We start from the raw sequence: 27,449 nt of genomic DNA on the forward strand, positions 1-27,449 counted from the left end.
ACACAAATCTGAAACCTATCAGGAACAGTTTGAGCACCTGCAATGGAATTGTAGAAAGATATCACACAAAAAGCCAGTGAAAAAAAGATGAGTGCTTTGAGGGTCTTGAAATACAGGATGCGTAGAGAGTTGTGTAACTTGTCAACGTTCCTTCAGCTGCTGGGAGCTGCAGAAGCTCCGCATGCTGGTCTGCTTACCTATCCCTGAGTTTCATAAGGAAGCTGCATCAGAACCTTTCTTCATCCTGTCCAAATCTCCTATTTGGCTGCTGCCTAGCACACCTCTGACAGTGGTGCTGTGAGCAAAATGTGGAGGGCTCCAGATATTAGTGAAATTGAATGAAAGAGTCATCACAAAAAAACAGTCTTTGCTGCCAATGATGGCTTGAACATTTCTGAACTTTTAGCGTCTTTCACTGGGCCATCACAATCTTTTTATGTAGTCCTTTGAATGGCAGAAACTCCTTAACATCCATTACAGGAGAATCAGTTCTCCTCCCCATCTGAGGGCAGGTTTCTGAAATAGACTCCTTGGAACATCTTCTGGCACATCACTGATTTATAGTGCACTTCAAATTTGAGCTCTTCGTAAATTTACATTAACTAGAGGTATTAATGAAGCTTTGCTTTCTTATTGCCACTGGCTGGGGCAATAATACCACCATCATTTTCCAGTCTGGAATTTTGACATGATAATAGAGGCACCAAGTAAGACCCAGTCTCCCGTACTCAAATCGTAGGGCAAATTCAGATGAGAATCTGATTATTTTTTTTCCATTGCAGGATTTGTCTATGTGTTTTCAGAATGTGTTCAGCTCAGACCCTGGCCCACTGAATCTAGGCAAGATAACAGATGGCATAACTTTGCCAACAGATGACAATTTCCCAAGTTTGGCACATATTTTTAGAGTTGCATCATTTCTTCCAAGTACCAGCGTGTAGCTACCAGTAAAACTATTCCACTACCTGGTCACAAAAAGTCTGGCATTTCTCTGAATCGGCTGTAATTCCTGCTTGAAATCTCTTCCATGTTGTCTCTTAACAGCTGCTTTTCAGATAAATGCAGGTGACTGGCATCAGTCTCTTTTGAAATGCAGATTGTGTAGAACCTCCAGCAGCCCCAGGCATTATTTTTATTCATCATTCATTTGGTGTTTAATACATTACCATTTACTGGTCAGGGAAGGGAGAGAAAGGCCTGGATTTAAGCTGTATGTTCTCAGTTAAAGGCAACTGCATCTTCTTTACATAATTTATGAATTTTATTGGCTAAATTTAAATCCTGTAATTTATGACACATTATTTAGTAGTAAGTGTTGAAAACCTCTGCACAGATATTTATGACATTCTAAGTCCAACTGATTACCACACACCTTTCCCACAAGATTTGCATGAAGGAGCAAAGAGAAAAAGATTTAGTAAATTAATTTCTAGAAGTATGTAAGAATGGAAAGGAGAATGCAAAAATATGGATGCAAAAGCAAGGAACCAACAAGATTCAAACAGTCCAATATTTTCTCTTGAAAACAAAGGTTTTGAAAGCATGAAATTATGTGAAATGAAAAGTGAATATATTTATTTTTTCATAAAAATTTATACCCTACTCTTGCTTCAGTTTTATCATGAAGTGACTCTTGAATCATTGTCTTCTGAAACAGACTTCTTCCTAATTAAATTTGAAATTAGCTTTTTTGTATGAATGGAATTTATATATACATATATTATTCACTGATAATTCAAAATGAACTTAAACTGCCTCAGTTATATTACTTGTGACCTTCTATACCAGGAGGAGTTTTACACAAATTCAGAGGTAAATCAGAAATTGAATCTGTTAAACTAATGAAGGGGTAGCCCCAAAAGTGGAAGGTTTCTCTAGCACAATCTAACTTTTATCTGATCTTGCCACATTACAAAAGCTCATCTTGGCTGGAAATGTGGAATTTGCTTTGTTCTCTTAGCTAGTCATGAGTATGATTAATCATGGCTAGAGCTGCTCCAATGCTACTGATGCTGATTTTTCTTATAGAAATTGTGGAAGTTGAGGACAGCTGTTAAAAGCATATATGAAAGCTTTTTAAATATCTCTGTTTGGCATCCTGAAGGCCAACTGCTTTGAGTTTTTCAATTCTACTGTTTTTGGAGTTCACAATTGCTAAAAAACGTCTGCTCTGCTCTGTCAGACTCTCAAGATGTGCTCTGATGCTCCTTCCCCCCATGCCCATGGGGTGGGTGCTAGTGCAAGGAAAAATTAAAGCGGGACCTTTCTTTGCAAGAAGTGTTTTCAGTCTGGCATGAGAGACATTGAGCATTATCAGGAGTGGTTTAAAGGTTCCAAAAAGTCATAGTGCCAGCCTCCACAGAGGGAATTCACAACTAGCTTTTCTTTCACCAGAACTTATTCTGTGGCTTTATTGAACAAGCATGAAAAGGTGTTGCACTTGTTCTGTAACATCTGAAAATGGCTCTTGAAACCCAGCATCACTGTAGAGGCTGAGGCTAAACAAGAAAGCCTTTGATGTCTGTCTGCAAAAGTTGTCTCAGAAATGCCCTCTACAGCAGCGGGCTTTAAAGCACAGTATATTTCTCCCTATGCTGTAACAATGCCTGAACTGCCTCATCCTTTATGAACCTTATGTACTGCTATTATCAATCAAGGCAGGATTTTCTAATGTGATATATTAGAGGTGAGAGAAACCTCAAGGAAGCCTTTTATATATATATATATATATATATACACACACACACGCGGTACCACAGGCAAATGTTGCATGAGAGCAAATGTTCTGTTTAATCTGCTTTTGCATAATATATAAAATATAAATGAAATAGTTAATACTTATTTGTTAATGGATGGAGATGTATTAAAAATATATTTTGAAGCATATCCTCCTGCCTGTATCTTAAGATTGATATTCTCTTGAAGGAAGATAAAGAAGATCTAATGTTGTTCCTTCTGCCCAAGAAAGAAAAATAAAAAGAATGTAGGGTGTTGCTGAATGCATTACCTGAGAAAGAAATAAAAAAGCAATAAAATAAACATATTCATCACAGTGGACTGAATCCCATAAAAGTTTGTGCAAATCTTCCCCTTTTGAACAGGAATGTCTGTTATATCAGTGAAGCAGGGATGCTGGAAGGTGGGCACTAGCCCTACAGAAATAAATCTGCATATTATATTTTGGACACACCTTGAGCATGAATTAACAGCCTTCTTGCCACAAAGAAAGCTAATCTCATGCTTGAATGTGAGACACATGAGGTAGTTCTTCTACTGCACTGATAAGAGCACAACTGAAGTACCGAGCCCAAGTCTGGTCACCATGCTTTGAGGATAGTGTATACTCATATGAAAAGTTCTACAGGTACACTAGAATGATCAGAGGTCTATAAAACATAGTATTCCCTTCAGCTTGTCAAACAGAATTACTATCCTCAGCATATCTTTTTACTGAATCAGCTGGTACCTTAATCACCTCTAAAGTTTATTGTAGAAACAGAATGCATTATCGTTTAAGAATTAAACTTTTACTATGTTTGATCAAGGGTACTATTCTTTGTAATTGATTTTGCACTCATGAAACAGAGCAAAAACATAAAATAAATTATGCCAATAAAGCAGTAAAATTATGGTTACATAGAGTGATTCAAACTGAATCAGTAAAGAGATGAACATGTTTCCTTTCACCACGGGTTTTCGTCTGAGTATTTACCTAGTGGTACTAACTTTCTCCTAGAAATGTTCTTTACAAATTCTGTAGTTTGTACTTTTAAGTCTGAAAAATTGCTAAGACATTTAATAATGAAGTTGTTAAACATTAGGAATAGCTTACTAACAAAGCAAATTTATAATTACTTGGAATCTTCACATTAAAATAAAATTTAATCTGGTCTCTAATGACAGCATTCATATGAGGTAATTAAAATATTTTTTACTTTGAGACTTTGGCTTTGAGAATATTCACACAGACAGCACAAAGAAACTGGTATCTTATTTATTGAAATTATTAACTACATAACCCTTGACTGTATTCATGCCTAGAGGGGTTGACCAGTGTGGTATGGGATGCCCTCAGAAATTGATATCTAATAGATAAAGCAAAACCCCTAAATTAGTTCAAAGCCCACTCCCAGGGACACTGAGCTCCACATTCATGAAATATTTATTGACAAAATATAATGAAAAACTGGGGCATTATTTGTCTTTCTGTAATGCACCACAGCCCTCTCAGGGTAACCATCTTTAGGTATAATAATTATTCCATCAACTTAACCTTTTGTCCCTCTCTGCTAAAATACCTGGCAATCATGTTTCCAGTAATGGCAGTGAGTTTCTATGTTCCATTTACCCTGACACTGACTTGTGAATATTATTCTCCTAGGCAGCAAGACATTTATCCTAGAGATACCACCTGCTTCTTGAAGAATGTCCCTCCCTAGGGACAGAGGTTATCCCCAGAAGAAAGTCTAGAATCAGAAACCCTTTCATTAAGACACCAACTGTATCCTTTGGGAGCTGGGTGAAACAGATTCTCTGGCAACATCCTGTAGGTGGGAGCTGACAGTTTATCCTTCCTCACTACAGAAGGCATTTGAGCTGGGTTTGCAGATGATTTCATGGGCAGCCTAGCACTGAACTCCCAAGGGCCTCCATGGGTTTGGTTCCTTCCACAGGCAGAGATCAGCATGAACAGAAGAAACTTAAAAGAAACTTCTTCACTGTAAGGGTCCTCAAGGTCTGGAACAGGCTGCCCAGAAAGGCAGTTGAATCACCATCTCTGGGGTGTTTAAAAGATGTGTGGATGTGGTGTGTAGGAACATGTTTTAGCACTGGACTCAGCAGAGTTAAGTTAATGGTTGGACCTGATGATCTTAAAGGTATTTTTCAACCAGAACAGTTCTATGATTCTATGCTTCTAACAGCTTCCAAGACATCAGAGCTAGGCTGCCAGGCCCCCACATGGAACCTGTTCTTTAGTTTACCAAGACCTAATGATGGCTCAAGAGCCATAGGTTGGCCAGCTGAGCTATATAATCACAGGACAATGATGGAAGATGCTGTCAATTTGTCTTGGGGAAAACACAGAGTAGTGTACATCAGATCCAAGTGTAAATAATAGCATCATAGAATCATAGAATGGTTTGAATTGGAAAGGACCTTAAAGATCATCTAGTTCCAACCCCCCTGCATGGGCAGAGACACCTCCTGCTAGATCAGGTTGGTCAGAGCCCCATCCAACCTGGCCTTGAACACTTCCGAGGATGGGGCTTCCACAACTTCCCTGGGCAACCTGTTTCAGTGTCTCACCACCTTCACACTAAAGAATTTCCTCCTGATGTCTAACCTAAACCTCCTCTCTCTTTCAGTTGTAATCCATCACCCCTTGTCCTCTGACTACAAGCCCTTGAAAAAAGTCCCTCCCCAGCTTTCCTGTAGGCTCCCTTAGGTACTGGAAGGGCACTAGGAGGTCTTCCTGGAGCCTTCTCTTCTCCAGGCTGAACAACCCCAGCTCAAAAATATTCATAAAATGCTGTACTTATTAGCTGAATTGTATCCTGTAATTGATTAAATCCTACCTTTGCATCCTTCACAAGTAAGAGCATTGTAGTGGTACCCAGAGGCTTTGTCACCGCAGACCACACAGAGCTCTTCTCCTTTCACTCTTCCTGTGGAATGACCCAGTCTAGGCTTTTTGGCTGCAGGGATATCCATTATCTCTGTCTCCCTTGTGAAAAAGGTCTCTGAGGGTATTCTCCTGAGCTCGTACATCCCAGGGGAATACCATTCCTCATGCTGTGGAGGGTAGAAGCCTAGGTTGGAGTAATAAGGTGGCGATGAAATCTGTGGCTGAACTTGAGGAAATGGCACATTGTTGTACTGTGTGTAAGGTGACACATCTGCCTCTTGCACTGGAGAACTCATTGGCTCTGAAAGGACACCTGAAAAATAATAATGCAAAACCAATTTTTATTGCTACCATGAAACTGCAGTTATAGTAGAAGTTTCCTCTTCCAGGCATCCATCTCAAAAAACAAGGCACAATCATAAAGATTGCATTATCTGGACTCAGATTTGCTGTGATCCTGGTCCTACACAAATAGATTGCAAGATGTTTTAAAACTCACTCAACCATTCTCAGCTGTGCCTTTATTATTGATGGAAATGTCCAGCACTGACACTTACATAAAAAAATCTTGGAGGATACCATGCAGCTAATCATATCAATATTCAGTTTACAAGAAAGAGCAATCCACACCACAGAGAAGCTAGCAAATTAGGTCTCACATCAGAATAAAAGAAAACCAAACAGAAGCCAAAAATCCCATGGCATTGGTGAAAGTTAGATCAAGACTCAAGCATAATGTTAATTTCTACTTAATTGATGAATATGTCATAGAATCATAGAATGGCTTGGGTTGGAAAGGACCTTAGGATCTAGATTCAACTCCCCTGACAGGGAAAAAATCCACTAGGGAAAGATGACAAGAGTGAGGCTTAATTAGAAGACTAAGAACATGAAATAAACCTTTAAGAGCCTGAAAGGGGAAACTGAAGTTACCATGAAGGAATAGGGAAGATATTAATAGTATAGTATGATAGGATCACAGAATGGTTAAGGTTGGAATGGACCTTAAAGATTATCAGGTTCCAACCTCCCTGCTATGAGCAGGGACATCTCACACTAGACCAGGATGCACAAAGCCTCATCCAGCCTGGCCTTGAACACCTCCAGGGAGGGAGCATCCACGACCGCAACCTCCCTGGGCAACCAATTCCAGTGCTCATTCAGTCCTGCCCTCATGGCTGAAGAATTTCTTCCAAATAGCTAATCTAAATCTACCCTTTTTCAGTGGTGAAATACAACTTTATTGCAATCCAGCTTCCAGTGGCCACCCAGCCAGCCTCTGCAGCCTGGTCCCCAGCCTCTACAAGCTCAGTGAAGTTGTGCAGGTCTGATATGAGGCACCCCTGCAAGCCAGTACTACTCACCTCCCAGCCAACAACAAACCTGGCAGAGCTATGAGGAATGGCAACCTTTCCTGTTGGGATTGACACAGTATCTGGAGGCTACCTTAACTTTGCCCATTAAATAGCAGGTTTAAAAATTCAAACTACATAAGTTCGTTTTGTTGTGTTTTTTTTCTATACTACAAGCACAACAACAGTTCCTGAATGGCATAATTAAAACCAACTCTATGTCAAACAGTTGAAAAGTGTAATTTAAAAGTTATTTGCAAACTACTTCATATTTTCTGTTATAGAGAGCCACATCTTGCAGTTTCATGAAAACACTGACACAAGTCCTTCATGAGTTCCAAGAAGCGAATCTGAAAAAAATAATACATATTTCCAGGAAGATGCTGAGTCTCTCTCTTAATGGAGTCAACAACATTATTTACAAGGAAATCATAGATTAATGCTCATTGGTGACCATTACTTAACAGTGCTTCAGAAGCACTCCAAAAAAATATTTTTGCTGACATAAAATTGGTTCCCTGACAAGTCTCCTTTACTTCTGAGGAATCAGAAACAAAGAAAAAATGCTGACAGCTAAGGAGAGGGAACATCTGTAATGACAACAATAATTACAATCTCTAGCAGGGCATTCTTCCCTCTCCTTTGTCTCACTTCAATTAGTGCCAGAAACTAACCTTTTCATTTCACCTACTTGTTCACTTTCAAGGTCTCACGCTCTTGCTCTGCAGCCTTCTGCCCTTTATGGTGCTGCAGAAGCCATACAAATGTTTTGGATTTGTGTGACTGCTGTATTGCCCACAGCACGTCTTTGCCAATAGCAAATGTTGAGGTCTCAGTTCGAGAATAAGCAGCAAGATGTAAGTCTGGAAAAATGTGACACAAAACCAAATGAGAATAATGGTGCTAATTGTTATTTACAATTAGTGTAATTATGGTTGTATTTAGTTGCTCCAGAAGAGGCAAAGGCCCCAAGTACTTCACTAGCAGAAGCAGAATAGCAGGAGGCACTCCCCAAACCCAGTTCATGCCCTTTAAATAAACAGCACAGACATATGGAGACCTGAGACAAAATACAGGCATCTGGGGACTCTATGGAAGAGTCTGGAGGTGATGTTACCACTTCATGCATCAAATGCAAACTGTCACTGATACCTGCCAGCTGCAAGGTGACAAAACACATAAAGGGTGAGGACAATAAGGAGTGGGTGGTCTGTCTTTAATTATATTTACCATTTGTTGAGACTGTTGCTCATGAAGACTGGTCAAGGTACTTCAGGTACAAAAACTGGTGTTGATTGTGAGATGCACAATCATTATAGAAACAATTCAGTCTCTCTTTGGAAAGGAATCTGTTCACCATGGAGACCTAAGTTTTCATTTGCTAGTTAGTTATTACTTCGTTGATTGAGTTTGCTAAAGGAAAGTGGGACAATCCCAGAATGAAAAGGAAGTAACTGTTGATTTTTAACTTTATGCCATACACAGGAAATTCCACAAAAACTCTATACCAGGCTCCTGAATTGCTTGGGGCTCTGAAAGAGCTAGAAGAGAAGGCAATTCTCTTTACACAGAAAAAAAAATAATAAAAAAAATCTGAAAGCTTGTTAAAAAACCCAAGGCTGCTAAAAAGGCAACGCTGGGTGTTTCACTGTTCATAAGTGTTTAGAAAAATATATTTAGAAAAATCTTCACAATCATTAACTCTGCTCCTTGGGGAAACAAACCAAAAAAATCTGTGTCTTAATGTATAAAGTCAAATACAGGAGAAAAAAACAACCAGCCTTTATCCTTTCCTTTCCTTCAGCATCAGGCGTGTAGTTAAACCATCCATCTGAACTGAGTGCATGCTCAGAGCAGTGGAAGGGAAAGGGAAGAACAAGCAGGGTTGAGAGAGGCTGCGTTCCCCAGCCCTATGTGTGCATGAGGCTTCCAAGAAAAGCTGGAGAGGTTCTGCTTTCAGAGGTATATGGTGCACTGCTCTGTCTTGTGCCACATTTGAAAACCACACTGATTTTTGGAATTATGCTTTGCAAAGTACAAGTGAGCCTAGACCAAACAGTTTCTTATCACAAAAGGAAACTAATCTTATCTTGCTAACTGGAATGCACGTATACTTTTATCCAGATATATATTAGTAGAAGTCTGAGATGGGCTGGTCTTACACTGCTGTAACACACGAACCAGCCTTCTGAAGTGGCTGGAGTTGCAGTAGTATAAGCAGTGAAAGTGAAATCAGAAACAAGGTCACTGGAATACAGCTCTATTTTATGTTTAAGCGCTGTTAACTATTTTGAACATTTACCTGTTTTTCCCTTTGGGAAGCATACCTTTCACATTTTTAAAGAAAGTGTCTCAGTTTAAGCACACGCAAATGTGATATTACTTACAGCAGTAGATCATTTAGATAAAGTTTCACAAATAAATGTTTTTCAATGAAAAACATTTTACATAAATCTGGAAAGCTTATTAATGTCAAAGTGGAACTTTCCCATGGATGCGGTCATCATTTTGCCCATGTTTTTTCACAGTCCCACTTGAACCGAAACTCATTGGTAAGTTTTTCTTTTGTTCCTTTAAATTTTACACAAAATATTTTAAATAAGACTTGAAAAAAAATTTGACATAAACTATACAATGTAGAAAGGAAAGGGAATTTTCCTTGTAAGAACTAAAGAACATGTTTACAGTTTGCAGAATTATACTGAGGTTATGTGCAGATTGAAGGTGTTTTCGGTCAGAATATTACAGAAATTATGAGATCACATTTTACTGGAAGTTATTTTTTCCACTAATATAAAGCTAATTGATGAGAAAAAAAATTCCAAGCAGGCTTAAAATACAAATGTCTGGCTTTCTGTACAATATTCATGAAGGAACTTTAAGAAATAAGAACAAGGTTCAGAATTAAGTAATTTGGAAACCATAGCACGACTATTAATGAAGTCCTGATTTAATTCCAAACAAGTTATACAGATCTTTAGAGATCACTTAGTTTAAACAACCTTCTAGCATCTTACAGTTTCAAAGAAGAATGCAAGAATAGATGGCAAACATGTCCAACCAAGAGTATGACAATATCCTACCTTAGGCTGTCTTTGGTCTGAGCAGTTCTTGAAGAAAAGTACTCTTGTTAAGGTACCCAGTCCTCCTTTCCCTCTCTTTTTCCTTTTTTTCCTCCCTAAAGACTACAGTTTAAATAAAAATTCTTAGTTCTTTGTCTGTATCCTGTTGACTTCTTTACTGTGAGAACTTTAAGGCTAGCGAAGGAGTGACACAGGCCAGAGGTTATTTAGTTTACTGATTAACTTAATTGCAGAGAAACTTGTTTGTAACTGTCTGAAACAATAGCAATGTCCATTCCTGGTGTGGATTTACCTGGCTAAAATTTGGTTACCATTCAAGGGGATGCCTCCAGGTAGCCCAGCCATGGCTATTTTGTACCTATTCTGTTTTATTTACTACTAAATTTCTATCAATAAATATTTAGACATATCAGGTGATTCTGTGCTATAGATTAACCACTTCAATATCACAAGCAGCACGTGTCAGCTGACTGGATTATGTGCTTAAAAGCACATAAATGTTTTATTCTCATAAAAGGTCAAAGTCCTCAGGTCATATTGGACACATCTGTATGACAAGATAGAAGAGTGCCCCAAGGCCAAATGTCAAGGATCAAGTCTCTATCTATGTGACATAGATGTAACTCTAACCCTCTCTAGAGTCGGCACAGTCTGCACTATGAGTCGTTGTTGCTGACCTCAAGGCACCCACCCTTTAGATATTTGTAGGCATTAATAAGGTCTCCCCTCAGGCTTCACTTCTCCAGGCTAAAGAGTCCCAGGTCAACCGACCTCACTGACAACTCATCTAGCCCACGTTTCCTGGGTTTCCTAATGGGGATGTTATGGGAGACAGTGTCAAAAGCCTTGCTGAAGTCAAGGTAGATAACATCCATTGCTCCCCTTCATCTAGCCAGACAGTTACAGTGTAGTAGAATGCAATCAGATTGGTGAAGCATGATTTCCCTTTGGTGAATCCATACTGACTTCTCCCAATGACATTTTTTGCTTTCACTTGCTTTGTGATGGTGTCCAGAGCAATTTTTTTCAACACCTTACTGGGGATGGAGGTGATAGTTCCCTGGGTCGCCCTTTTTGCAGACTGGAGTGACATTCGCCCTCCTCCAGTGCTCAAACACATCTCCTGTTCTCCACGACATCTCAAAGGTGATGGAGAGTAGCCTAGAAATAACATCTGCCAGCTCTCTCAGAACTCGTGAATGCATCCCATCAGTGTCCATGGTTTTATGGATGCCCAGATTGGCTAAGTGGCCACTAACCTGGTCCTCCTTTACTGAGGAAAAGTCTACCTCTCTCCAGTCCTTTTCTCTTACCTCCAGAGGCAAGGATCCAAGAAGACTGCCTTTAGCAGTGAAGACTGAAGCAAAGAAGGCATTCAGTTACTCTGCCTTCTCTCTGTCTTCCACCACTAGGGCACCTGCCTCATTCCTCAGTGGGCCTACATTTTCCCTAGTCTTCGTTTTTTATTGATGTACTGGAAGAAACCCTTCTTTTTACCCTTGCTAGATTTAATTCCAGGTGGGCCTTAGCTTTCTTCGTTGCATCCCTGCATTTTCTGACTGTGTTCCTATATTCTTCCCAAATGGCTGGTTCTGTTTTTCACATTCTGTAAATTTCCTTCTTCCATTTAATTTTTTCCAGAAGATCTTTACTCATCCATGCAGGTCTCCCACCACCTCTGCTTGATTTCTTCCTTGTAGGGATGCACCAGTCATGAGCTTGGAGCAAGTAGTGTTTGAAAGTTGCCCAGTTCTCATGGACATCCATACCTTTCAGGGCCCTGGACCACGGTATTTCACTGAGTAGATCTTTGAAGAGGCTAAACTTTGCATTCCAAAATCCAGGACTCTAATCTTACTCATTGTTTTACTTCTTCCACACAAAATAGTAAACTCCACCATTTTGTGGATGCTACAGCCTTCACATTCCCAGCAAGACCTGATTTGTTTGTTAATACCAGGTCCAGTAGCACCAGGTCCTCATAGGTTCCTCAGTTAGCTGCATCAGAAAGTTGCCATCTACGCTCTGCAGGAACCTCCTGGACTCTGCATGCCAAGCTGTGCTGCCCTTCCAGCAAATATTAGCATGGTTGAAGTCCACTATTTTGGTTTTGCCTTGCTTGATGTTGCACCCTTCACCCTCACGGCCCTGTTCACCTGCATTCCCTCGTTACGTTTTTTTTTTTATCTGATTGCCACTCTGTTTCATTTGGCTCTCTTCATAATTATTGTACACTAATTTCTGTTTTAATTTGTGCTGGTTTGATTCCTTTTGATTTGGGGGTCTGTTACGGGCCTAATTATCTTCTCTGCAGGGATGAAGCCAGATGTTGGATCATCTGCCAGGTGGTGCGAAAACAAATAGTTATTTAACATACCTTGTGATCTTGAAGCTGTTAAATCAGTTTGGACACTTTATCCTAATATTTGTATTATTTTTTAACAACAAAAACAACAAAAAAAAAGCATAACCAGAACACATACAAATGTATCTCAAAGGAGTCAGACTTTTGTGCTCATCTTAGGCACTGTTCTTTGCCTACAATAATATTCAATGTCATGGTGTTTTTCTTACATTGTCAAATACTTGAGATAAATTTAGATGTATTGCTTTCTTTTCCCCTTTGTTACTTATAATTTTTTTGTTTCTTCTTTATTGTCCATTTCAACACAGCTTTTATGAGTGCTCATTCATCCCAAAAACTTCTTTCTCAGCTGGGGATGTACAATGAGGGTGACATTTCTTGTTTTGCTATATTTGGATGTCACGTTACAAGAAAGCATTGTCAGGACACAAAAAATACTAAAAATAGAAGTTTAATAAAATTAAACACATAATAGTAGTGACTTATCTTTTTAGAAATAAATCTATCATCTTATAGCTGAAGTTTCATACTTAATACCTTGCATATTCTTCACTCCTGTGTAAGGTGCTTTCACAGAAAATAGAATGGGACTATTACTTTAAAGGCTTGCTACTTACTCAGCATATAAATGACAGTTTGATTCAAATGCTGTATCAGATGCCATACAGTTATATATATGTTTACCCTGCACATTTATAATATGAAGGAGACATTTTTGGTGTCTGTAAATAAGTTCAGTCCCTTGTAAAAAAGGGCAAGTGATAACCATTGGAAGAAATAAGATGAGTGAGATACCGGTATTTGGCAGATGTTTTGGTTCTAATATGAAAAGCTTTTGAAGGCAATTGAAAGATGTTAACAAATACCTTTTTGCAACACTCTTGCTGTCCCAGCCAAATTGCCAAGTCTTAGATCAAGGCTCATCAGCTTCAGCCCAGAGCTCTGCTAATGTAGCTCAGTGTCTTCTAGGTCATGTCTTGTGTCCAGTTTGGAGCAAAGTGAAGGTGCTCAGATCAGTCTACGTCTCTCATGGTAGAAGTGTCCATGGGACAAATTAATAGCTCCAAAGTGAACTACAAAGCACCCAAGGGTTTTAAAGATCAGGATTTCAGTCCTAAATTACAGAGGCTAATAATGCAGATTGGTAGGTGTGACACTTTCTCTTAGTTCAGGATGTGAAACTGGACCAGTCTTCATTTGGTGGGCCCAGTTCAATTCAATAGGGCTTGAGAAAGAAAAAAAGCATTGTTTGTCTGAGGAAAAGAAATATCTTAACAGGACAGGTTCCATAGAAATCCATGCACCTCTGCGATTTCTTGTTATTAATAGTCCCTTTCCCTCACTGGAAATATAGCTGCAAAGAAGAAAAAGTTGATCTTGCATGCAGATGCTATAGAGGATGCATTTTACACATCTGCATTTGAACACTTCTTCAAAAAGATGTTTTCTATAAAGAGATCTAAGATGTTTCTAAATCACCTGGGTAGTGAGGCAGAAATATAGACGCAGCTTACCAGGAAGGCAGGGTGGAATAGAAGTACCCTGACTTCTGCTAGGTTAAAGATCCTTCCTAATTTGCATTTTGAGCCCCTTTTTCTGTGAACTTGTAGCTACAGAAGTGAAAAACTACAGTTTAAACACACAAACTCCAATGACACCAGGAGATAGTTTACTGTACACATACCCTATTAAAACAGCAACACACAATTTTCAACTACTGAAAGGAAGAAAACTTTTTTTGAATTTGTTTAAACTTGTCTGAAATCTGCTGCAAGCAGAAATCCTTAGGGTGAGTATGTAGAAGTGCCCTGGAATTACCATGGTGATGAGGCTCACAGCACAAGCAACTCACAATTGACAGCATTTATTTTGAGAGACCTAGACCTGGTGCTAATGTTTGGAGATGCACTTAAATTCGGTTTTGAAGGTCTAAGAACACTCTACCCGAAGACTGAGTGAAGCATAATGAGAAGAAATATATTCCCAAGGTTTTGTACAGAATGAAGGTATGCATTTTTGAATAAGGAGACTCTTTTGTATGAAGGCTGATGTTTTTTAAGCCAGTGATTTCTCCATTGTATTACATCAGCTGTAATGTGTGAGGAGTCCTGAGAGAAATGTATGTTCTAAGGGTCACTTAGAAGAAAAGCTTTCTTCCTGTTTCTTTGGGGTAACAAGTCTGTACCTGCCAGAACTGAACATAAAAAAAATGTGAGTAGTTTACAAATATAAAATTGAGATCATCTCCTACATGCATTTTTAAGAGATGGAGTGGTATTTTCACAATAAGCAACTTTGTGGACTCAGGTGCGTATTATTTCTGAAGTTTTCTTCAGCTATAAAAGTGAAAGACACCAAATTTGCAAAGAATTAATTTTTGAGAGCTGAGTGGCATCCCAGAAAACAGGACCAAATGGCCATACAAAACAGAAGTCAGCTTAAGTGAAACACAGCAGGAGGGTAAGTCTCCTTCCTAAGGGGGACTGCTGATTCAACCCCTAACATGTTATTTCTTTCTGTTACAGAAATGTCAGTTTGAATTAAATCTCCATTGGGCTGAGCTTCGAACACCTATAATGGGAGACAAAATCCCTCTTCTGAAGACCTCACTGTTTCTGAGTAAGGTTTTAATGTGGAGGGAAAGTATTTTACATTAACATGCTTCCTTATATTTTGAAGCTACCTAATCATTACTCTTTCAAAATAGTGAAATAATTAGTGAAAAAGTAGACATAAGTGGAAAACTCTTCCTGACAAAAATCTGAAGCAGTTCAGTTATGCAGGACTTTTAAAGGGATGACTGGACAGAAAATTTGTCTTCTTTCTATGTAATGGCCTGACATTGAAATTAACAGGTAGCAAGGAAGTGGTTTAGCTATTCACATATACTTTTTTAACAACAGCGAAAATGTTTCTCCCACCAAAATCCAACACATTTAGAGAAAAATCCAACAACAGCACTGCAATGGGATTTGCCTATAATTAGTGGTATTGCTTTAGTTTAGCTGTATGAAGGCAGGAGACTGGAAATGGTCTGATTTGGAGAGATCATCTTGAATTCTTAGAGCTCTGCAGCAGGAGTGACTCCACGTGTCAGACTCCCTCCATGCCCAAGCCATTATTCTTGTTTCAGATAGATCAAACTGAAATGTTTTCAGTTTTTCCAGCACTCAAAAAGACAGAATTCTGGTCTTATTTGGACTGGAAACTTCTGAAGTGTTGCAGCTTTCTGTGGGGGTCTGCATTGTGTGTGAGGCCTTGAATGTATCATGTATCCCCTCTGCTGCCAAAAGAAAGGCTAAAAAATGTATTATTCTCTCTCTCTTTTTTTTTTTCTTCTTTTTTTTTTTTTTCCTGAGGAGTACATCTAACAGAAGACAGCTTTCCCATGCTTATAAAATATTGACCAAGAATTCTTCATTCATTAACAAACTCTTGCATAGCCTTGAAAAAAATCAGTGGAACTGGAGCAAGGAAAAATTTCCAGCCTGCGTTATAAATTTTCTTACACATTGAATTTAATAACAGAAGTTTTTAATGGTTTCAATATGACAATGGTTTTAATTTAGGTAAAATTACTTTCATGAATTTGCATAATATAGCAATGCACATACATTGCAGAATAATTTCACTACAAATTAACTGAAAATATATGTGCTCAGCTTGATTTAAATTATTCACATGAAGATAACATCCAGCCTACATACAAAGGTCTGTCTTTGCTGAATGGTTTCAGGTATTAGAACAGTGCCATAAAAACAACCTACAAGCTCTGCTACGAGCAGTGATGAGAATAATAGCATGCAGGATGACATTAACACCACTGACCTAGTATTTGTTATTCCTTCCATATGTACTGAAGATTCAAGAAAGTTGGCACATGCCAACTACCTGTCCTTGACTTGAAGCTTCAGTGTATTTTCCTCTAGGTTTCCAAGTAAAGGATAACTTGCTATTTTAAGCTAATTTGGTGACTTACCAAATAAGTGAGGAACTTCGGCAAGAGAAAATCCATCAGCAGTGGCTAGCTGGTGATGTCCTATTAAATTCATTTCAGATCCCATTTGTTCTTCAGTTCAAGAGGAATATGCTAATTAAAAAATAGGTTGAAAGGAGACCCTGAAAGATATAAAGCAATAACAATATTTAAAACAAGATAACTAGTTTTTGTGTACCTGTTGTTAGGCAAAAATCAGGAGGTTGTTTCAATATTTACTGTAACAAATGTTGGCTTGAAGATACGATGTCTAATTCAGCTTTTAAATAAAATGCTGCATCTAGTTTGTTTGTTTTTTCCTTGCTGTGGTATATTTTATTTGCCATCCTTCTGCTCTTCGTTTAAAACTAATGGCAGTTTATGCTCAACCTTGTTCAAATATTCACAGACTGAAGCACTGGCCTGACCTGCTGAGGGCATGTTGCCCAGCCCCTGCTTCCAGGGAATACCATTTGTTTGCATTATTTTTCCATCACCCTTTCATCATTTCACTGCTTTTGCTTAGTGACAAAGTAGAAGTTTATGGTTAGGTCAAAAAAACCAAGCCAGGAAACTTGAGTTTATTTTCCAGTGACTGGCTCTTTATCTTGCCTTCAGTAATTACTGCCTGAACAAGATAAATGGTGGCAAAAACAATGTCCTGGCTTGAGCCAGGACAGAACCAATTTTCTTTTAGTAATTTTACTACTTTTACAGAAAGCAAAGCCTTCGTTTAAGAACCAGGCTCTCCTGCCTGTTTCTTTTGTGGTCTCACACAGGTGTATAAATCTGTGTGAGTTATACAAACATATATATGTGTGTGTGTATAACTCTATAACTCCAGCTTGGGGAGATGCTTGTGGTCCGCTCACTAACATACTTTCCTAGCAGGTCAAATGGAGCAGTTTTCATCTCCTGAGGTTGACGGGGGCACTTTACTCAGGTCTTTTATTTCTCACTCTCTTAGATAAGACACGAGATCTGCCATTGTCTCCTACTGAAGCAGAAGCTGTAGCTATAGCAGCACCACATCCAGGAGGAAGGTGTGCAAGAGGCTCCCTTGCCCAGGTCTGGCTCACGTGGGTGGGATGGGGCAACTCAAGATTGCATTTGAAGCAGGACCACTAGCAATAGGAGAACATACAGCTCCAGCAAGGAGACATCTCAAGGGTTTATGCAGACTCTAAGAAGATTCTGCATAAAGCTGACAGAAATGTTTTCTTTGTTTATAGTCTTAATTCTTTGTTAAGTTTTATTCCCATGGGACTGTCCCTGGGACTGCATTTCCACTCACTGCAGGCGTTTGAGAGTTACAGCCCAGTTTGCTTCTCAGTGAGGGCTCAGCATGTTTCTCGAGCAGAAGTGAAGTCATCTGACAAAAATGTGAATGTAGCAGAAGGCCCCAGTGCTGAGCAGACTGGGAAGTAGCTTGTGAGAGTGGCAAGCACACTGTAATTATATTCAAATTTGTCTGTAAGGATTCATTAAGTTCTTTCTTAACATAAACAAAGGCCCTCTAATTAGACAGATGCATTTTAAATGTCTGCCCACACATAATTTAAACAGTTTACTCAGAAATGTCAAAAGCTACTTGTATCACAGACCAGATAGGGTTCTTGTGGCAAATAACATATAAACACACAATCTCAAATCTAGCACGGAAACAGTTTTGCAACAGCAAAAAAACTCCACGTATCTTGGGATGGGTGTTGGCAACCAGCCCAGCCACCCCAGTAGGCCCAGTGCTACTTCCAAGCATTTTAATGCCTCCCCACTGTGTTTGCTGGGGAAGGTATCTGCTGGACTCAAGAGGTAGGGCTGCCCAGATGGCTGCAAAAGTCTTACAACTCCTGACATCCAGTTTGGTCATGATCTGACCATGTCAGACCCTTGAGAGCTGGTTCCTGTTACAGCCCATTACAAGAGTTCTAGCAGTCACCAAGAGAAACATCAAAATGAGGCATCTTCAGAGGTTTACTGAATGTTTCTCTGAATTTTCTTGCTGAAGACCAGAGGAGATCAGCCATGCCCACCCTCTTCTCTCGTCAGAGCCCTTCAATAGCTTTCTTACAGCTCACAAGTGTGCAGCCCTTGGTTTCTTGCAGGATTAAGGGAGTGGATCATCTCCCTTATGAGGAAAGGCTGAGGGAGCTGGGTCTCTTTAGCTTGGAGAAAAGGAGACTGAGGGGTGACCTCATCAATGTTTACAAATATGTAAGGGGTGAGTGTCAGGGAGATGGAGTTAGGCTTTTCTCAGTGTTGACCAGTGATAGGACAAGGGGTAATGGGATCAAATTGGAGCATAGGAGGTTTAAAGTGAATATTCAAAAAAAATTTTTTACTGTGAGAGTGACAGAGCACTGGAACAGGCTGCCCAGAGAGGTTGTGGAGTCTCCTTCTCTGGAGACATTCAAAACCCACCTGGATGCGTTCCTGTGTGATGTGCTCTAGGTGACCCTGCTCTGGCAGGGGGGTTAGACTAGATGATCTTTTGAGGTCCCTTCCAACCCCTAGGATTCTATGATTCTATGATTCTATGATTAGCTCTCCCTGCAGCCAGGCTGGAAGATTATGTTCCATCATCACTACTACTTCTCGTGTTTCCTCCTCATGCTCTATATGAGGAGATAACACTGCAACAGCTGACATGTCAGTGGTGGGATTGTGAGTTTCTACATGTTCATACAGAGTCTAGAAATTACCTTCTCAGGAAATGTTGGATGCTATATGAAAATACTTGAAAGACAGTCCCAATATGACTCCATTTAAAAGTATTTTGTTAAACTGTTGGTATACAGTCAGACTTTCAATGTATACCTTCTTAAGTTGGAAGGTGTATATCCTGCATATGTCTAGTCTGTGCTGCAAAGAAAGGAGAAAGCAAGCAAGCTGTATTTTTAAATGTTAATATAGCTCCTGTGTTTTTACAGTCTCTTTGAAATGCCTATAAACTTGTTTCTTTGAGGCCATTACATTTTTAAACGTCATTGGATAATGTCACTCTTAAACTTCAAGGCAGACTTCTTTGAATCTATTGTTCTTTACATACACACACAAACTTTGTTGCTATTATTACTGCCTTGCTTATAGTAAGAAACTTGAGGATATATTTGTCATAACCTCCCAGTATGTAAGCACATTACAGGTTATGTCTCTCTATCCATCCTGCCATGTTAATTTTAATCTGGATGGATTCAGTTCAAGTCAAATATTCAGTATGATTTTAAAGTTCCCACCCTTTTTAGTAATTCATTTTCTTAAATATATTCAGCTGATGTAGACCATTTAGTGGACTTAATGGAATCAAATAATCCTGTCTTCTGGGGATTTCTGCAAGGTACAAGACATGTTTACCATTAAAAAGGCTGGAAATTTATTTTCAATTACATGTAGCTTTGCTACTGTATATTTGCCTGAACACCGAACTCTTCATTAAATACTGATTGAGATTTTGCTTTGATTTGCCCTGGAATCCAGCCTGTTGTGAGCCATCTATCCTATATTAGATTTATTCAATTAATTTCACCTGTACTTAAAAGCAGCAGCGACTGATTTCCAGCTTTCAGACCTACAGCAGGTACACAATATGGAGCATTTAAGCCCCATTTTTTCCACACACTGCTCAGTTCTGGGAAATGGTATAGGCCACCATAAGTAGGTGTCACAAGGCATCACAGATCCAGGGATGGACTCTAGTTTCAAAGAGCCAGTGCCACAATGCACAACCCATCATTATCTTCTTCTCAGCCTGATCCTCCCAGGCTGCTTCTGCAGTTAGACAGCTGTGGTCCCAGCTGGCTGCAGCTTCCATGGAGCAGAAGCATTGTTCTGGCCAGTGGGATAGTCACACCCACCAGACATACAGAGGCACCAGAGTTGCTACTAACATGGCTGGGTGACAAAGGGTACCACCTATGCACGGAACCTCTTGGCAGAATTATTCTTTTAAAAAATAGTGTCTGAAGCATTTTTTTGGCTTGTAACAAAGTTATGTCATCTCAGCTTCCAGAATAATTTCATCTACATGAACTGGGATCAGTAACTGCTTTCTCAATTCTTCTTCATTCTCTGTCAAAACCACATAATTGTGGAATGCTTCTTGCTGTTATTCACAGGCATCTTTGGTATAACTAAACATTTATAGGTATCTCTACCTCATGCTTACTTCCTTAAATCAAGTGCATCCTTTAGCTACTGCTATCAAGATGAATCTAGGCTACCGTAGCCGATTTGACTGCTATGCCATTCTGATGTGTAACAAAAAAGTACATCAGACAGATACATAAAAGCTGAAATAAATGCAAATGCAGGAAATCTATATTGTTCTTCAAAATAAGAGCCCTTCAAGATATATTAAGAGGCACAGGATAAGTTAAAGCTTTTTTTCCCCAAATACTTATTTTCATTAACTTGTTAATAAACCTATTTGCTCCATCAGCTTTTGAGATGATTTTCATAGGCCAAAAATATACAAAGAAAACCAGCAATCAGTATGTATAAAATAAAAAATATGCCCAATTACTTGAGACTGTTTTAATCAGTTGCATAATAAAAGCTCTGAATTACATAAAACTTTTTTAGATGAATCCTTTAGCATACTTAAGAACAGTCAAGCAGTGCATGTTTATGTATTCTACGTTTAACTGGGAAAACCGAGATGTATATGACTATATCTGTGGCTTGTTATTTCACTGTGTGTATGCACATGTATATGTATTCAGCTTTTTTTACAGGATATATGCTCATGGGAGTATACAAATATATATACATTCACATATTTGTGTGGGTGTAGGTTTCAGATTTGTTGTTTCCTATTATCAGTGGACTACCTCTGACCCTGCCAGGGTCAATACTAAAGCTTCCTCTGGCTTCTGTGTAAGCAAAGCCTCTTAATGAAACAATTAAAATGAAAATTAAAATCAACTGGGCTCACTAAAAGACAAAAGCATCATAGCCTCGTTCTTGCAGATAAGCAAAAATATGTTTGATCATCAGGAAAGCTCCGTGACAGCCCAATTGCATCTTGCCTTCAGAGGAATAATTGAATCTATTTCAATTGCTCAGTAAAAGAAAATATATCAAAGCACTGGCAAAAATTTTCACAAATATAGTGAGGTGCAGTTCCCTCCTTCTGTCCTGTAGTATCATCCTATTCTTTACACATTTGGCTGCCATTTACTCAAAGAGAAATTTCTGTAACATTATTCATCTATGGTCTGACCCAAACACTGTTAACATCAATGGGAAGATTCCTGTCTAGTTCACAGGCTTTTGATCTGGCCTTTTTGTAGAACATTTAATGCAGTGCCTCACTTATTGGAGAGGCTTTTTTATTTGCTTGCTTGTTTGTTTGAAAGTGTATCAAAGAGACATGAAAGCATTAGGAAGATTTGTACTCCATGTTTCCAGCCTTTTGCTGCCAGACCATTTCAGCACACATGGCACAATGGGCAGCTACACACAACTGATGCAAAATACAAGCTACAATATGAGCAAGTTTGAGAGCCAGAGGCATGACTGATGTTACTGTGTTTGAATTTTACTGTTTAGATTGTTCAATGTGATGTTAAAAATCAGAGCAATGAAGAGACATAGGACACAGAAAAAGTATAGAATGTTCTTACAGTCTAATTCTGACTCTAAGTCAATCACAAGTAAAACTGAAATGTCTACCAGAAATCTCAGAGGCATTTCTGTAGGTAAGCAAGTAACTTTAAAGAGTGAACCAGCTTCTGGTTGTCCCTGGGATGACCTGCTGAACCACATTTCTCTGTGTTTTCCTTTCTCCAGTATCTTTTTCTGTCTAACCTAATAAAACTGCAAATCCTCCTTTGTTAATCTGGTTTTGGATTCCCATCTAGCCTACTGGAATACCAATCTAGTTTGGGATCTCTGCATTCTCTATAACACAAGCAGTAGCAATGAAAATAACAAAAGCCAAATGTGTCACACCACAATTATGTTTTTTCTGAAAATAAATGGCTAGTAGGAACACTAAAAAGAATAATAATGACATTTTCTTAAAAACTGTCCATGGATTAAAATACTAATTACTTGAAATGTGAAACTCCCTTTTTCTTGTGCTAGTTATGTGATAAGCAGAAAAGTTCTGGACTTCGGAAGATGCACCTGGATTCTGCACACAAAACTGTCCAATAAATCACATAAAACAAATGTAACTGTTCCCTTTCTATCTTGTCCTCTGTCCTCCCATTGATAACATTTAAAACATTGTCAGTTCCTAAAAAGATAAAAAAATTGTACAAACCAGTACAATTTCAAAGCTGATGGACATAATTAACGAGATAGTTTTATTGAAGGAAAGAATCCGTATCAAACTTGTGCTTTCTTTTCCAGTGACACACAGACACAGAAGGCAGCTTTCTAAGGACAAATTCCAACACTGTCATGATTTTTCGTGACCTTAACACTTTTTCCAAGGGGAATTCGTGTTGTTGCACCAGTTTTATAGCTGAAATTACTTCTTTAATTATTCTTCAATACAATGCTAGCTTAATTTATTTTTTTTTTCTGGTAAAAAAATCTATTAACATCCATTAAATAATTCAGGTGAGAAAACTGCTTTTCTATTACACAACAGCAAGAGCTATCAGTTTAAGAAATTATTACTTACTGTTCTTTTCTGGAAGACTGCAGATGGCAGGATGTAAGACAGTTCTGCGCTCAGTTCAGTATCCTAACGATTCTCACACAGGAACTTTTTTGTTTTGGTTTTTTTGGGGGTTAGCAGAAGCCTGTAGTGATAACACAATGAATCAAAGCTTGGGCTCATTGGCTCAGTGCCCTAATGGACAAGGATTACTCATTAACAATTCTCTCTTTGCGAAACTCTCCAAACACAGGCTATATTAAAACATTGTTAATTCCAGCTTCTCCACCAGCTCAGATACTTGAGATGCTCATTAATGCTCTGGTTGGGTGTAGGGGGGAAGTTGACTCAGAAGGTGGGGTGATAGTACCTTGTTGCTGATTATAACACTTTTCTTGCAAATTTATATTATTATGACATGCTCAGCCTCCTTGTCTCTCTCACCCAAGGACCCTGATGTCATTCCAAGACATATACCTGACTTCTGAGTATTTCTGTTATTCTTTACAAATTTTAGGGGAACTGACCATTACAGGACTATAAAATACAGTAGCAGAGAGATGAGTACATTAAAGTTTGGTTTCTGAATCTGCTGTACTCTCTAGCAAACCGCATAATTTTGATTTGGGCTCATCCTGTAAAGCTTTAGGCATGAAACGGAGGCCCTTAACTTTAAACCTAGTATATTCATGCACTTTTTGTGCACAAGAGGAAGAAAATGGTACCTGTAGATGCTGAATTACATCCTGGGTGGGCATCACTAAATCTGAAAATGCTGATCACTTGCCACTGACAGAAAGGGGACCTTGAACCCCTATATCCCCACTTATCCAGTACAGGAATCTGAAGTAAACTGGAACAAATCCAGGCCATTCTGTTTCAACATCACACTGACACAGCAAGAGCAATAATTCAGTTTTGCATTGCTAAACATACCCAGTGGGGATGAGTTGATCTGGCAGTGGTATTGAGGCAAATTTCTGCCAGAGGTGACAGCAGGCAGCATCACTCATGATAAGTGAGTTCATGTCTGCCACATGGTATGTGCTCTCCGTCCTTCTCTACGTATTTGCACTGTCTGAGTGAGAGTGAATACACAGAGACACGAGCTGTACCTCCTACTCCAGGAGAGAGAGGCACCAGGCAGTAAACACAGACCTCACTAGGAGAAAGGTGACTGCTGCCTGCCCTGAAATTACCAAGAGAGAAATACCTTAGCTTTCCCCCTATTTAAGAGGGAAAAAACCAAACAAAACAAAACAGCTAAAAATGTTATATTCATCTTCAAAATTATATCAAGGAAACTGAAACTATCTATCCTTCCCTTTAAAATGTAATTAGTAAAGGGACTTTTTCATATGCTCTGTCTCTTGCATATTTACCTGGCAGCCAGCCGAACACAAGTGTGGTATGATAGGTTTCTGAAAAGCTCAATGGGAGAATGATGCCATAAGGCTGTCAATGGACACTGACACTCCCAAGAGGGTACTGTTTTCAGGGATTTATGCCTACAGTTCATTCCAGCAGGCACTGACCATATGATAAGTACATTTAAGACTAAGATTCTCTCAGTCCTCATTTCTGGCTCTCTGAATTTCTGTTTTAAAAATTAATTTTCAGCAAAATTGACAAAGTACTTTAATATAAGAGAATTCTTCCACAACAACTCTATCCACAGGAGACAAGGGGGCTCAAGTCCAAAGACTCCAACATTGCGTCTGACACCTCCAGTATACGCCCACTCCAGTTGTGCCAAGGAAACACATGCCAAAAAACCCCCTCTCTCTTTGGTCATCCTGAGACCAGCTTTGGGATTTGTCCCTTACCAGGTGAAGAAGTGGAGGCGTGAGCCAAGAAGTCCAACAAATGTCATATTATATTTCATAGAGCTTTCTGTCTCTTGGCTAGATCTAAAGACCTTAAATCTCTGTTTCAGCTTTCAGTCTCCTGCAGCGTAGGTCATAGATAGTTGATGGCACAGAGCCGTTGCTATTTAGAAGTCCCTAGAGACCAACCTTGAATAATGGCTCTTCCCCAGAAAGCATTTTGGTCCATGTGAATGCTGTTTGCCAGACAGCAAAGAGCTCGCCATAAGGGAAACTGAATTTAATACCTCTATTCCTTAACAAATTTGTTGCATTAAAACATTTTTCCTTTTCTTACAATAACAAAGAGACCAGGGGTAAAGTGGTGCTTTGTCCACTAATCAATACTTTCAAGACATTATTGGAAAAAGCAAAGAAAGAATCCACAAGACCAAAAGAGAAAATGTTGCCTGTAGCAACAACATGTGGTATTACTAGCTCAAGCCAGGTGTTCATATTTTATTGTGGCTGATGTGCAAATGACATTTGAACACAAAGGAATTAGAGCAAATAAAATACATCTTCTCTAGTCTTACAAGAGACTACCTACACAGCATCAAGGGAAAGAAGAGGAAGGGAGAAGATTCAAATCAAGCTACTTATAAATAGAATAATTTTTTTTAAGATAACTTCACATTCTATCATGTTTAAAATTTCAGAAAATCAATTAACATCCTAAAACTTCTGTAGACAGTACTAACATTATTTCTGTAGCTGACAAAGTACATGTTCTAAAATATATCCATGCCATTATCAGTGCAAATACATGTTCAGCTACAAAAATAAGGAGATAGATATATAGATATAAAACATTCAGGCTAGAAATGTGTCTGCCTAGAAAATACTGCTTCATTAACTCCACACTCCATTAAAGAATGTGAGGCTTTGTTGTACCTCCTGTTTGCTTCTCCCCCTGCTATTTTGCCTTTCCTCCACTAAATGATTGCCATCTCACGTTTGCACTGACAAGGTAGCCCCATGGCCTCGGTCATGGAAAGGCAAGACAAATCCTGCCAACAAAGTAGTTTGTCATCAAAAGTGGGGATGGAAAAATCTAGCAGAGAAGGAAACAGAAGAAAGGAAGAAAAAGTAGGTTGGGCATTTGTCTTCAACATTTCCTTCTCTTCACACCCCTATGAATGCATCACCACATGTTAAAATAAATAAATAAATAAATAATGCGCCCACAGATGACCAGCACATATCCCTTTTTGCATAGAAAATGTTGTCAACAGCTGTACAACTTTCTGCCTACTCACAGCCAGTTGCTTGGATCTCCAGCAACATCATACAGATGACAACCACTCACAACTAGTGAGAGACCTTGGGTCTGTGTTTGTTTGACAGGCTGAGGAACATGTCTTGACTGAGATCTGTTTATGCTGAAGAATCTCTTTCCTCTGTGCTGAAAGGTCCCAGCATAAACAGCACTGCAGGCACCTGAGGGTTCTCCTGAACCAAACTTCCTCAGCACAAGTTATCAATCACAGCCCAGAAAGTGCTACTGACCTGATCATAAACAGTTGCCACCAAACAGCAGTCACAGGCAGCTTTCCTTTCACCCCTGCAGCCCTGTTTATTTATTATTGCTACACAGAGGACACATCATCTATACCACTTCAGGTCATGGTCTGTTTCCTCAGAGCAGCCGTTCCTCACTCTTAGGCATTCTCAGGAATATCACTATTCACCACTAATGAATAAAAGAAGCTTTTCATGTCTTAAAGGATGGCCAAATTTATCATCATCTTACAGTAAATTTTATCATATGGAGATAATTCAGCAATCTTAAGAGATAAGGCTGCTTCTGTACAGGTTCAAAAACCAGGAAAGGAATGGGTTGCAAATTTCAGTGAGTTAACTCTAGTAGTTGTTCATGCTTTCCCTCCTGCATTTCAAAAGTGCAGGAATAACTCCACTTATAACATTATATTAGCTTATTCAATGAGTCTTTCATTAATCAGAGCCTCTTCATTATAAGTTGCTCTCTGATAATTCAGTTTCTGAACAGGGCAAGATTTGTCCAACAATTCTACATTGTGCCCTCATGAAATCTAATGTTCTGTCTTTATCACTTGCACATGTAAAGTGGAGTGTCATGAAAGGGTAAAATGACCATGGAAAAACCTGTCCTAAGGGGAGCAATTCCTCCCTGATGGCAGCCAGTTAATAGTTAGCCAGCATGCTCTGTCAAAAGCATGTATGTTATTAACAAGATGCCACCTTAAAGCTATCTTGGTGCAAGAGGAGAGCTAAACTTATGTGGAATTAGCTAGAGAGTCACATCCTAAACTGCAGTATGGGGAACTTGACCTACCACCCTCTAACTGACTTCAGCTGAAATTTAAAAATTGTTTCCTATAAATTGTTTCCTTCAGGTTAATCCACATTATATTCTCTCTCATTATTTTAAATTTTAATTAAGGCACTGATATTACATGTCCTCTTCTTCTCCCTCCCCACACCCTGCTAGGAATTATAAGTTTAAATTAAAAAGTTCCTAGAGGAGCCACAGATTTTAGTTTAATATGTTATTACAGTATTAGCTGATAAGAAGTTCTCTTAGAGGCCT

General features: G+C 39.0%; 1 protein-coding gene across 4 annotated transcripts in view; it reads right to left on the reverse strand.

Annotated features, from left to right (window-relative positions):
- NR1H4 (nuclear receptor subfamily 1 group H member 4) overlaps positions 1-23,171 on the reverse strand; it is a 41,744-nt gene extending 18,573 nt beyond the window's left edge. Inside the window, exons 1-3 of one of the 4 annotated variants that reach the window (XM_051634460.1) lie at positions 23,037-23,171; positions 16,406-16,545; positions 5,577-5,939 (exon numbers count right to left, since the gene is read on the reverse strand). In XM_051634460.1, the coding sequence (XP_051490420.1) occupies positions 5,577-5,939; positions 16,406-16,490 (448 nt within the window). In that variant the 5' untranslated portion in view covers positions 16,491-16,545; positions 23,037-23,171. Of the gene's footprint in view, positions 1-5,576; positions 5,940-13,292; positions 13,471-16,405; positions 16,546-23,036 lie in introns of those variants that run through there. The other 3 variants (XM_051634486.1, XM_051634469.1, XM_051634479.1) reach the window with 3 other exon arrangements.
- Positions 23,172-27,449: the final 4,278 nt, after the last annotated feature.

The sequence above is a fragment of the Apus apus genome, chromosome 1 (assembly GCF_020740795.1).
Source record: "Apus apus isolate bApuApu2 chromosome 1, bApuApu2.pri.cur, whole genome shotgun sequence".
In the NCBI taxonomy this organism is placed as follows: Eukaryota; Metazoa; Chordata; class Aves; order Apodiformes; family Apodidae; genus Apus; species Apus apus.